This window comes from Phallusia mammillata, chromosome 6, assembly GCF_965637545.1.
Source record: "Phallusia mammillata chromosome 6, kaPhaMamm4.hap1.1, whole genome shotgun sequence".
Classification (NCBI taxonomy): Eukaryota; Metazoa; Chordata; class Ascidiacea; order Phlebobranchia; family Ascidiidae; genus Phallusia; species Phallusia mammillata.
This window is the reverse complement of record NC_137257.1, coordinates 1,948,195-1,960,242: the sequence shown is the minus strand read 5'-3', so window position 1 is coordinate 1,960,242 and position 12,048 is coordinate 1,948,195. Positions and strand designations below refer to the sequence as shown.

The 12,048-nt window shown below is 36.2% G+C and overlaps 3 protein-coding genes across 3 annotated transcripts; all 3 read left to right on the top strand.

Annotated features, from left to right (window-relative positions):
* Nucleotides 1-88: 88 nt before the first annotated feature.
* LOC145232669 (zinc finger BED domain-containing protein 4-like) lies at nt 89-2,065 on the top strand. The gene has a single exon (XM_080097333.1). The coding sequence runs from the start codon at nt 89-91 to the stop codon at nt 2,063-2,065; it is 1,977 nt and encodes a 658-aa protein (XP_079953459.1).
* A 2,335-nt stretch (nt 2,066-4,400) lies between these two features.
* Nucleotides 4,401-8,092, top strand: LOC145233188 (protein Hikeshi-like). Its single transcript, XM_080097866.1, has 5 exons — nt 4,401-4,566; nt 5,299-5,413; nt 6,334-6,453; nt 6,543-6,610; nt 7,022-8,092. The coding sequence occupies exons 1-5, from the start codon at nt 4,537-4,539 to the stop codon at nt 7,322-7,324; spliced, it is 636 nt and encodes a 211-aa protein (XP_079953992.1). The 5' UTR covers nt 4,401-4,536; the 3' UTR covers nt 7,325-8,092.
* Nucleotides 8,093-8,636: 544 nt separating this feature from the next.
* Nucleotides 8,637-11,826, top strand: LOC145233189 (c-Myc-binding protein-like). The gene is made up of 5 exons (XM_080097867.1): nt 8,637-8,841; nt 9,023-9,095; nt 9,157-9,205; nt 9,310-9,439; nt 11,279-11,826. The coding sequence occupies exons 1-5, from the start codon at nt 8,827-8,829 to the stop codon at nt 11,321-11,323; spliced, it is 312 nt and encodes a 103-aa protein (XP_079953993.1). The 5' UTR covers nt 8,637-8,826; the 3' UTR covers nt 11,324-11,826.
* The last annotated feature ends 222 nt before the right edge of the window (nt 11,827-12,048 follow it).

Sequence of the window (12,048 nt, the reverse complement as noted above, 5' to 3'; positions counted from 1 at the left end):
TTTCTTTTAAGTTCAGACTTGCAAACTTTAAATTTAGACTTGTAACATTTCTGTAGCTATCACATTGTGTTGCAGCTCGTCTTTGAACATGGTAAGAAATAAAATTAGCCAAATTAGACAGTTTTTTGAATACAAGTTAAGCGATGAGACGTCAACATGTCTCATTGAAGGATGCAAGAAAGTTTTGTCAGGAAATCACGCATCAAATCTGGAACGGCACGTAAAAAGGCACCATTTGAAGGCATATACAGAATATTTGGAAAGAAAAGAAGTACATATTTTAGGTACTAGCACCGCAGGTGCAGGTAGTTCCGGTATTCCAATGAAAAAGTTTAAACCTGGACAATCCACGCTTGATAGTACTTTTCTTAAAACCGTCAAAGTTAAGATAGATTCTAATACATTGATCGCTGCTTGTTTGGAACTTGTAACTGTAAATGGAAGACCATTTAAACTGATTGAAGATTCAGGATTTCGAAAAATAATTGATCCACTGATTCATGGAATGGGCGGGAAAATTTCGATTAATGCGGAAAATATACGGAACAAAGTTGCTGAGTTGGCCCAGAAAATCAGGAATGACGTAACAAACGAAGTTAAAGGAAGACTTATATCACTAAAGATAGACATTGCAACAAGGCTGGAGAGATCGATTTTGGGGGTAAACATGCAATTTGTAAAAGAGGGTAAAATTGTTCTTCGTACTTTGGCAATGAAGGAAATAACGCACCGCCACACTGGGTCACACATTAAAGGAATGCGTTTGGAAGTTGTAAAGCAGTACGACATACAGTTGGATCAAATTTATAGTGTTACAACTGACAATGGGGCAAACATGATCAAATCTGTACAACTCCTTGCACAGGAGGAAATACCTATCGCAGGAACATCGCAGTGCTGGTGGGAATCAAGTGGTGATGATGAAGTTGATGTAAGTGATAATGACAGCGACAGCTCAACCACATATAAGATTTACATTGAACTTATAGATAATACATGCTTGTTCGACACACCTGTTCAGCATCCAAAGTTACATGGAATACGATGTGCTGCACACACATTACAGCTTGCAGTAGAAGACGCAGTAAAGCAAGGGGGTATCCTAAGCATCATAACAAAGGCTCGGGAGTTATGCAAGAAACTAAGAAATCCTTCAATTATGGTAATTTTGAAAAAGTTTCACCTAAACAAGCCTCTACTTGATTGTCCCACCAGATGGCATTCGACTTGCAACATGCTTGAGCGACTTCTTTCTCTTAAGGAATTTTGCGAAGAAATGGCAGCGTCAAATGATTCCCTTCATTTTCCTGCAAGTGATTGGCAAATTGTGGCTGAAATTGTTCAGGCATTGCAACCTTCTAAAATTGCAACTAAAAGTCTTCAATCTGAGCAATTAACCTTGGGTGATTTCTATGGTATTTGGCTCAGATGCAAGCTGGAAACTTCAAAATTAAAAATTACTCAGTTCTCGGAAGTACTTCTAGCCGCTTTGAAAAAACGGGAGAAAAGTTTATTACAAAATGACATCTTCAAAGCTTGTGTATATCTTGATCCTAGATACAATTTACTTCTAGGTGACGCAGACCAAACCACTGCTAAACGTCACTTGCAGGAGTTATGGAATCATTTACAGGCGTTGTCAACCAGTAAACCGTTACCCGATTCCACATCTGATGAACAAAATACCTCATCAGGGTCTTCTGGTGCTGATGACGACCTTGATTTGCTATTAAAGGCCCACGAGTCACAAAAAATGAAAGGACAGGGAAAAATACTACAACCAAAACGTACAAAGGTTATTGGTTCGTATTTGGACTCGCTCGTGCTTGAACCGCGACTTGGAAAAAATGCTAGCGTTTTAGCTTATTGGGAGAAAGAGAAAGAAGTGAGACCTGAGCTTTATCGTCTGGCGTCTGTCGTAATGGGTGTTCCGGCTACACAAGTCAGCGTTGAAAGAGCATTTTCGTGCTTAAAGTTTGTACTATCTCCTCAACGAGGGAACATGAAAGACACGGTCATCGAAGACATACTACTCATAAAAATGAACCACATGTTTAACAAATGAGTAAATAAAAGATTGTTTCTTATTTGGTTTACGTTTTCAAAGCTAGTGTGTCAGCCAGGTAATGTTGAGGAATGTAAACGCTGATGTGGTGTACAAACAGAAAGTTGCAATAAAAAAAAATATAGTCGGCGATTTAAACCGGTTCAAAAACCGCAAACCGGTTCGGACCGCTTAATTTGCCGAACCGGAACTGAACCTGAACCCCCCAAATTTTTTTTCGCAAAACCTAAACCGAACCCGAACCTCTAAGTTCAACAACCAGCGAACCTGAACCCGTATGGCAGACGGTTCGACACCCTGTCTATAAGTATCAGTAGGCTATTTTGCATGAAGACGGAATTAAACTGAATATTTCGGACCTTATTTTTTGTTTATGCTCAAATTAGTCAAATTTTCATTCTTTCTCATCACCATTAATATCTTCATGTGTCTCTCTAGTCTCGAACCTATTCCAGTCTCAATGATTAGCTGTCCACAGCGCTCTGTGACCAGCAGCCAAACTCTCTCGGTGGCCATATCTCATTAAAACTGTTTGCTTTCCAACGCGCAATAATAAGGAATGCGTCACTGTTTCTCAACCCAGCCACACACAGCGGTGTCAGAAAATATTGCCTATAGATCGACGTCAAAAAGCATTGACTGAAAGGTTACAGTAACTTGAAAAAGGTGTTCTTATGGGTAGCCTGGTGGACCCATGAAGTGTGCAAATATAAGCTAGTGCGTGCAGTTATCGCGTTTACACAGATCACAGCACTGGGTCGTAAATTCGCAATGACGTCAACGCAATTTTGTGACGGTCGTTATCGCATATTGGGAACTTGATGTGAAATCTTTGTTGGCCAGAGAGTAATATCAAATTCAAGTTACACGCGCAACAGTCCATTAAGAAAAGATGTTTTTTCAAGTGAAATGAAAAAAAAATTGTTTATGACATTTATAAAATCATAAGTCACAAGTTACTGAAGTCTGAAGACATTCACCCCCAATAGCCTATAGCTTACTAATTAAAAGTTAATTTGAAACATCAGAAGGGGCTTCAAAGACTTCAGAATTTTCTAAAATTTGTTCTGAAAAAATGTTCGAAGAAAACAGCTTCGTAAATTGGCTTTCATACAAATTTTCAAGTCAAGCACCTAGCCTACTAATAGCAGGCACAAAAATATCATAGTTCACAACACCTAATGAAGGCGTCATACCGAATCAAGCCGGTTTTCCAAGCCTTCTTATAGGTTATCACCATATGACAAGGTATAGGCTAGAAATATCAAAAAAATACAACATTCCAGCTAAAGCTAAAAGACTTAAATTAGCGATGAGCTTTCTTTAGTGTGTCACTTCTATCAATATATTTAGGTCACAATTCGTCAAAATTATTACTTAACCAACATTGAATGGGTAAACTTTTGTACTGGTACCATATTTTACAACCCACTGTCGTTTGCTCAGCAATAAAACCTGTTTAAGTTTCTAAGTATTTAATTTCTTTGCAAACAATTCACTACGCATTTGTTCTTAGCAGGGGGGCATTTATAACGTCCACAGATGACTTACATATGCGTATAAGTTTGATATAGTGTTTGTACAGGAACGTCAAACGCCTTGCGACGCCGTCATCAGCAGATAAAGACTTGATATGTAGTCAATTTACCAGGAATGGGTTTCGTGATTTCAAACAGCTGATTTTACAATCGATACATTTTGTCGGGTTTAATTGTACAAATACTATAATCTAAAACGTTTTAAAAAAAGTACATTTAAATGATTTTAACTAAACTTGACTTAAGTACCTATGGATCTGTACAGAAACTTAATTTAGTACCTTCAAATGCCTTTCTGGTCCTCCTTTTTGCTGCCGTGTTTCCTACATGTCGAACCACCCAACTTTTACGAAGTCAAGTCTATCTATAGACTTGATACTATGTCTGGCAGCAACAGCTTATTTTTTCACGAAGTCAGTTGCAAAAAAAGATTCAAAAACATTCATCGAAAATGTTTACAATTCCAAACATCACAATTTTGGCTGTTTGACGACTTTTAAAAGTTCTTGTTTTCGCAGTAAAAATATTACAACACACTGCAATCTGGCCTAAATTGTTATGGTGGATGTAATAACGTATAAGAACTCATAACAGACAAGGTAACATTTTGCTGTTGGTATTCAACTTCTGTTCAACACAAAACAAAGCATCAAGAAACAAAAACCGCGATTTTTCGTCGTTCTATAACGCTATCTAGTGATTGTGATTTACACACTGCTATTTAAATCATTCAACACTGGCGGTGCACTTTTAAATGAATAACATAACATAGTCTACACAGATTTTTAAGATAACAACTTAAGCATTAAATGGATTTGTTATATAATTCCACATTATTTCTTAGTTACAACTTCTAAAACAATAATTTGATTTAGGCTACAAGCCTTGCATAGATGCGTTTACAGTTAACGGATGCAATAAAAGGGAGATAACATGTTTGCAGTGATTGTGGCTGGACGTTTGGTAAGTTTTCAGTCAATAATGTCAAACACTTCATCCTTGGTGCTCTGCACCTACACATAAACTTAACCTTTCACTGAAATATATCAACACTTCATAAAAGTCTACCAGATGTTTCTTTTTTGTATTTCATTTGATTGTTTGTTTTTTTCTTAAGTTTTGCACACATGTGTTGTAATTTGCAAGTACACTATCATTTAACATTACATAATATTGGAATTATTTATAAACATTGTAGCGTAACATAAACATTTGCAAGTTATGCAGCCTTTTCGGGGTTGGTAATTGGTTTAGTGCAATAGTTCTCAAATTCTTTTTGTTCTAAGGCCTGAATATTTAATTCAAATCAGGTTGTCAAATTTTGTAAATCTTATGATTTGTGCAGTAATAAGCAATTATAGCTTATTTTATCATATATACACGTACATACTAAAAGTTGAAATAACTCTATAGCCTACTAAAGATGTTTATAGGCAGTAGTGGGATTCAACCGGTTCGCCACGGTTCTATAGAACTATCTAACGAAAGTTTATGAGATCAGCGAACCAATTAGCATTACTAGTTACTTTCAATGGACTTTTTGCAACAGAACCAGCTGGAAAATATGACTTTTGTGATTGAACTGGCTGACAAAAAATTTGAATTCCACCCCTGTTTATAAGGCACAGTTTGGAAACTGGCTTCTGCAATTGTGTTGCTATGTTTTCGCTGATCAAAAATTTGTGAACATTTTAGGTACAGACCGATGTGACTCAGGTAGATGATGCCAAATTCATGTTCACTCTTGCTGATCTAGACAATGTCAATCATATCGTCGTGTTTATGACCGGCCAACAACCTTTTGCTGATGGTAAGATTTGTGTATGTATTGTTGATACTGCAACTGGCATAGATTTTTTTGTGATATATTTTATATTTTGTTTGTTTTTTCCTATATTTTTATTATTCCGCCAATTTGGATCATTGCATGTTAAATTTAGCTTAATTGCATAAAGTTTCATTGTAACCTAAAAGCAACTATTGTGTTAAACTTCTGCTGGATTAAACATAAAGTTGCATTTTTAGTGCGGATCAATTTTTAGACATTGCCTGAAACTTTTCCCTGCAAACGCTGTACTCAGGTGAACTAAGGCCAACCTATTGTAAAAGGAAATTGTTTTGTTGTTTCATTAGAACAAAGAATGGAGAGAAGAGTGGGATAAAAGCGTGGTGGTAAATTTGAAATGTTTTGTGTGGCCTTATTTCACTTGCAACATTTCTGTGTCCGTTCACTTGCTGTATGGTTTCACAAACACAATTTACTCATTCTTGTTTGTGCGTATGTTACTTTATTTTTATACTATTGTTAATGTTCAGTTTTAATCAGTGGTAGGATTCAAATTTTTGTCAGTCGGTTCTATCACAAAAGTCATATGTTTCAGCCAGTTCTGTTACAAAAAGTCCATTGACAGTAACCAGTAATGCTACCGGGTTTGATGATACTATAAAGTTTCGTGGGACGGTTCTATAGAACCAGTGCAAGCCGGCTGAATCCCCCACTGGTTGAGTTGCTCTGATGAAGCCCTACCGTTCTGGTGGGCGAAACGTTAGCAAAAATACAAGTTCTTGATAAAAACAACTAATATTTTGTTTAGCATTACACCAGTTGAACGACAAATTTGTTAAATATGCAACCTGGTGGATGAAACGCTTGTGCAGTATTTTATATGTTGCCTTGTTGCAAACTTCATTCTTTACTGTTCGAGTTTCAGTAATCCTTTTTTTTTTCAGGCGTTGGTGCAGCAGTGTATATCAATCTGGCACCATCATCTGCAGAAGGTGGATGGCAACTAGTCGGTCATTTGACAAATCAAAAACCTTCGGCTATTTTCAAGATATCTGGGTTGCAAGGTGAGGGGTCTGCTTTTACATTCTGCAATGTTTATTGGTTGGGAAAATCACAGCAATACCTAATGCAGGTGATTTAAAACATTTTTAAGGTGTCAAATCAAATGACCAGAAGATGTTCTCAGATATGTTCCCCAACACTGACCACCCACATGCTCAGGTGAATCAATCGATTGATTAAACCAAACTGTCAGATCTTTATGCATTTGTTGATCCTCCTAAAGTTTGACCTCGGTTGACTCTGTGGTTCACCCACAGGCCCCCAAAAGCTTTCCAAACGGCTGTACTTATAAACTACATTATATCAAAGAGTAAAAATTGACATTTTAAATCATGCTGTGTCATGAGTAATTACCTCATTTATTGCCTAACTTTGGTCAAAGAAATGTGTGTTGCCTTTTCCTTTGTCCGGCTGCATATTGTAAATGCAGGGGATTCCTGTTGTAAAATTATCAATGCCTTTAAGTGATTTACCAGCAAAATAAAAAAACATGTAGGTGGGAAAAATTAGGAGCTGTCCAAGTGCTTTAAGTTGTTATGATTTATGCATATGTTTGTGTTTTTTATCAAGCTTGGAATATCGCTCGAACCCTTGGACCAGCTTTCTCAGCAAGTTCCAGCCACATCCGGGTCGTCCATTGAGCAAGGCAGCACCTTTGCAGACTTTGCAAGTAAAATGCTTAGCAGCTTTTACAACTATGCTTCATCATTCACAGTGTCCAAGGAAGAAATTGCCGGTGCTGCCATGGGAACAGGCAACCAGTTCAGTCAATCAGCAACCCAGACATACTTTTTGCCAGCCTCCGTGCTAGAGAGTTGGCATAAACAGTTTCAGCATAAGCTGTCAAGGGACATAAATTTTTGGAAAAAGTGAACATTCTGTCTGCAGCCAAATCCATTATAAAGCTGCATTAGCTGTGGTACCAATGATGCACTACAAGGTTCGCTGATATCCAGTTTTTCACTAGTATAGCCTAAAAAACATTTTTGGGTTGTAAATACCAGCAGATCATGCACTTGGGGCTATTTAGTGCTGAAATTGAAAAAAGATTTCTTCATCGTAACAAGCCCTAAGAGCAATCTTCAGTTTTGTGTAAATTAAACTTTTTGGTCTCGTTATTTGGCATCATGAAAAACTATCATAGCAATCTGAGGCATTAACAATAATGACATAGTTGTTGTCACGTTCCTTACTTCCTATAGCAGTTTTTAAACTCTAAAAATTAGAACGTTGCAATTAATTAAATTGGTAAAAATCGATCAACTTAATTAATTGAACCAAATCACGACATTGACACTTCAATTTTACAAACAATAGTTGTAGCAATTTAATGCGGTTCGATTTTGACTTCATTTAACGTTGCCCCCCCTGGAGAAAACACAACGATGTAAGGCCTAAAGCAGAGTGACTTATTGATTTGCGAAGTGCATAAAGTGTAGATGAGATTTTTTCGTGTGTAATTCTATGTGATTGTAAGTCATTTGCCTTGATACCAATTTAGTACTTTCCTTTTTACAGTGTGTCACTTGAAAAAGTTCGTTTTATGATCAACACCATCAGAGATTCAGATTAGCCTACTGGTTGTCTGGTTGCTAAATTAGTTTTTTTTGGTAATTTATGTGAAAAGATTTTGCTAGCATATGTTTTGCATGGCATCAGTAGCCTACACCTACTTCCTGAATTAGATGGCATTTTTTTCTTTCGTGCAAAACAAATTTTAAGGCCGTTTTGTATTGGAACGAGGCTATTATAATTTAATGACCAGCTGAAGAAAATCGATATAACTGGACCAAAACAGCAAATAACATTATAGCTCTTGATAAGAACGGTTGAAATGCGTGCGTCACGAAATGATTGGTTGCTTTTGTATTGCGGTATTGATCGAAATTTTGGCAGATGTTTAAAAATGTAATGCAACATTTTTTAAGATATCCTTAAAAAATGTAGCAGCAGCACCTAAGGGTTCGTTAATTTTGATAAGAAAAGCCTAATTAATCAGCTTCAAAGCAGGTGCACTGGTTTTCTGAAGGCGAGCTTACCCAAAGGCAAAAAAAGGTTTTTATACATGTTCACTGAAGCGTGGAAATTGGTTCCCGGGGTTACTGGACTTATTTTGCGAGCGGTCGTTTTCTTGAATAAATTTCGGCGCTTTAATGAACAGAACAGCGTGCGCGGCGTTAATTGCGGCGTTGGAATTTCGTTATCGGTGCCTTTGGAGTGATTTTTTTGATAAGAACCTCACTGAGTCATTTTTTTTCTCGGTAGCTTTTAAGTTTACTGCACCGGGCGTGCTAGGTTTTAGTGTTCAAACTGTAGTTGCTATCAGTTTGTTCTTCTGTTTTTAAGTTTCACTGTTTTTGCTACAAATTGTAACTATGACTTCCTACAGGGTAAGTTACTGTTTAATCTAAAAGTTTTTAAAATATACAACCTAGTTTATGCGTGTTTATTGCATAATTAATATGTTTTCATTTACTTTTTTTAAGTAATGTTTTGACTCGATAGTTTCTGCATGTGTCAAATGTAGAACCACTAGTTAACATTATAAAAAAAACATAATGTTTTTATCAGGCAGCAGATTCAAAACGAGAGGAGTTTCGGAAATATTTGGAAAAAGCTGGAGTTATTGATGCTCTGACAAAAGGTTTGTCATATATTGTTTTTAATGCTTGGTGCAGTAATAATATATATATATGTTTTTCTAGTTTTGGTCAACCTCTATGAAGAGCCAGAAAAACCAAACAATGCTTTGGAGTATCCTTTAATACGAAAACTATTGTCAAAACAAGTTTTTTGCGTCCACTACTTTTTTCACAAACTTTTAACAAATATATTCCTTAATGACATGATAAATCAAGGTTTCTGAATCAGCATTTAAGTGGAGCAGGGCCAGAGACTGCTGATGTGGAAGCACTCAAAGTTGAACTAGCAGAACTGAAGGCCAAAGTTTCACAGCTTTCCGATGAAAATGAGGATTTGCGCAGCAAGGTAAAGTCACTATTAGTTTCGTGTATTTAATCAATTAATGCTGCTTTTAACTTTCTAAAATCGTTCGAGAGTAAGACAGTTAGGCAATACCCCATGTTTCATAAGAGTTCCACAAAAATTGGGTTTATGGTTTTCTGAGCCAGAAGGTTATTTGTTCTTATGTCATATCACAGTGGTTCTCAAAGTGTGGGTCGCGCTGTGGTGATTCAATTCTGCCCAAACGAACTTTTTTCATTTCAATTTTCAATTCTCAGTCATGACTGAATTATTGTATCATAGGCATTTTATGTGGCTTTATCTTGGTAACCTTGGAGTATTGCAGCATAAGTAAGTGGTTTTCTGAGAGTTTTGATAGCACCGTAGCCAAATACAGCCTCACTCGACAACGCTATACAGCAAAATGAACCAATCATTATAACACACAGACAATAGCCTTCCAATTTTCTATTACGCACACGACGATTGTAACACGCTAGCATGGGGAATGATAGGAGGTTAATCATACGAAACTGAACTTGGAAAGTAACAGTTAACGTTTAAGGGTGATAACTATTCATACAAAAATAAAAAATACATTTTTGTTGTTTGAGGCTTGGGTCGCAAGATGTTCTTAAAGCCCAGATTTGGGTCGCGGTCAAAAAAGTTTGAGAACCACTGTCATATCAGGTCTTCAGCATTTTGGAATCTGTGGAATCAAAATCATTATACCTTTATTTTTCAATTTAACTGCTTCATCTAAAAACATAAATTCTTACAGGAAAAGTTTTGTAAGATTTATAAAACAAGAAAAAGTTGTAAAAAATGGTCTGAAATGCAATGACTGTAAGATTAGTTTAATGACAAATGCATTTTTTATTGTTGATCAATTGTCATTTAGCCATGTGTCCAATGGTGGGTTGATGATGTTAGTCCGAATCATTTTGGCCAAAATTTACAAAACTTGCCAAATGTATAGGTCAACTACTAAAAAACTATTTGTTCAAACCACATTTTCTCTAATTGTCAACCACTGTATGCAGGACAAAATCCCAATTTTTTCCAATCTAGTCGATTCAAGTTGCAATAAGCTTAACTGACTTAAAAATTGACACTGTGGTTGCAAAACTTTGTATAAATGATTTAAAAAAAGAAAAATCACTTTTTTGAAAAGCAGTATTAATTGATTTTAAAAACTTAAAGCTGTTGTTGTTGGGAAAAACTAGCCTACTGATGCACTGTAAATGATTTACATGCGGTCAGTAAGGTCAAACTATATCTTTGCCTGGTCAGCTAGCCAGTGTTGTCCTAGTTATCTATTGCCACACGCATTTGTGTGAACAACAAATATTGATTGTGGCATCTTCGTAAGACCGCTGTCAACAAACTGGAAAGCCATTTTGCAATTTATTACTTTATTTTGACATTTGATGAATCGAATATATGTCATTTTCCCATTCTGAACATCCGTTTTCCATCAACAAACATGTTGGAACCAATGTGCTTGTTTACCTTGTCGCTAAGTAGAGGAATTTAGCAGTTTATTAATTCACTTGGTCAGTTTTAATTTAAGTGCTTTGCCATCATTTTGAAGAATTTTTGAGCAAACTTACACATGATATAATATAAAACTTTTGGCTTGGGTTTTACAAAAAAAAAATCTGTTAGTTTTTGATGATGTTACTGTTCAGTATTTGTATTTTATCAAATGATTTTTTCCTTAAAGCAAATTATACATCTTATTCTAACAACCTTTAGCACTTATGTTGATGTTGCTATAAATGTTGCGAGTAGAATCATGAGACAAATAACCATTTTCAAGTCGTAAAACACCCATAAATAACTATTGTTTTGTTTGTTTAGCTCGACAAGTACGAGCCTGCTGCCACTGACGAGGGTGCCAACTGATTCAAGCACAATTTTTCCATTTTTTTCAACGCAGATTCCACAACAGAACTTTACCTTGCAAGCCAATAGAGATAAAAACCAAAAATTATCACTTTTACAACATTCCCAATATAGTTTCCGCTATTACACTTTATAGTTTTGCAAGGTTTTATAAGCCTTTCTAGTCGTTTCTACCACGAGGTCCGTTTTGTCACCTTTTTAAAAGCTTTTAATTCCCGTTGCATACAGATAGATCAACCTAATATTCTACTATCTCTATGTCAAATCTATGCGTATGTCTGTAGTTTGTGTCCAGTCAAATAAAATAACTCTTGTATTTGTTCCTGAAAACCAAAGCAGTAACTGACTATGAACTACCACAGCAATGACAGTGACTTTCAACTTTCACACGACCAGTCGTTCAGGCTTGTGGTTTTTGGGTTTTCATTGCGTTTGTTGCTTTGCAGTGGTGGATATGCGTATGTTTTTGAGTTGATTTTTTTAATAAAACCAAGCTCGATTTGCCCGTCCTTGTTTTTTTAACCTTTATAGTAAAGACACCTGTTCACAGTCATATACCTCAACAATTGGATGCAAACGTACAGTGCTTTTGATTAATTTCCAAGAAAAACAGGACTATTTGTAGGCACCTCACATTTACATACGCGCATGCCTTATATACAGTAGTGGGATTCAGCCGGTTCAATGGACTTTTGTAACAGAACCGACTGAAAAATATGACTTTT

What these genes read in the sequence shown, in the direction of transcription:
- LOC145232669 (XM_080097333.1), top strand. Translation starts at nt 89, where the DNA reads ATGGTAAGAAATAAAATTAGCCAAATTAGACAGTTTTTTGAATACAAG.
- LOC145233188 (XM_080097866.1), top strand. Translation starts at nt 4,537, where the DNA reads ATGTTTGCAGTGATTGTGGCTGGACGTTTG. An exon ending in CAAGATATCTGGGTTGCAAG is followed by an intron (nt 6,454 to 6,542) that starts GTGAGGGGTCTG and finishes AACATTTTTAAG; the next exon opens with GTGTCAAATCAAATGACCAG. An exon ending in CTGACCACCCACATGCTCAG is followed by an intron (nt 6,611 to 7,021) that starts GTGAATCAATCG and finishes TTTTTTATCAAG; the next exon opens with CTTGGAATATCGCTCGAACC.
- LOC145233189 (XM_080097867.1), top strand. An exon ending in TATTGATGCTCTGACAAAAG is followed by an intron (nt 9,096 to 9,156) that starts GTTTGTCATATA and finishes ATGTTTTTCTAG; the next exon opens with TTTTGGTCAACCTCTATGAA. An exon ending in ATGAGGATTTGCGCAGCAAG is followed by an intron (nt 9,440 to 11,278) that starts GTAAAGTCACTA and finishes TTGTTTGTTTAG; the next exon opens with CTCGACAAGTACGAGCCTGC.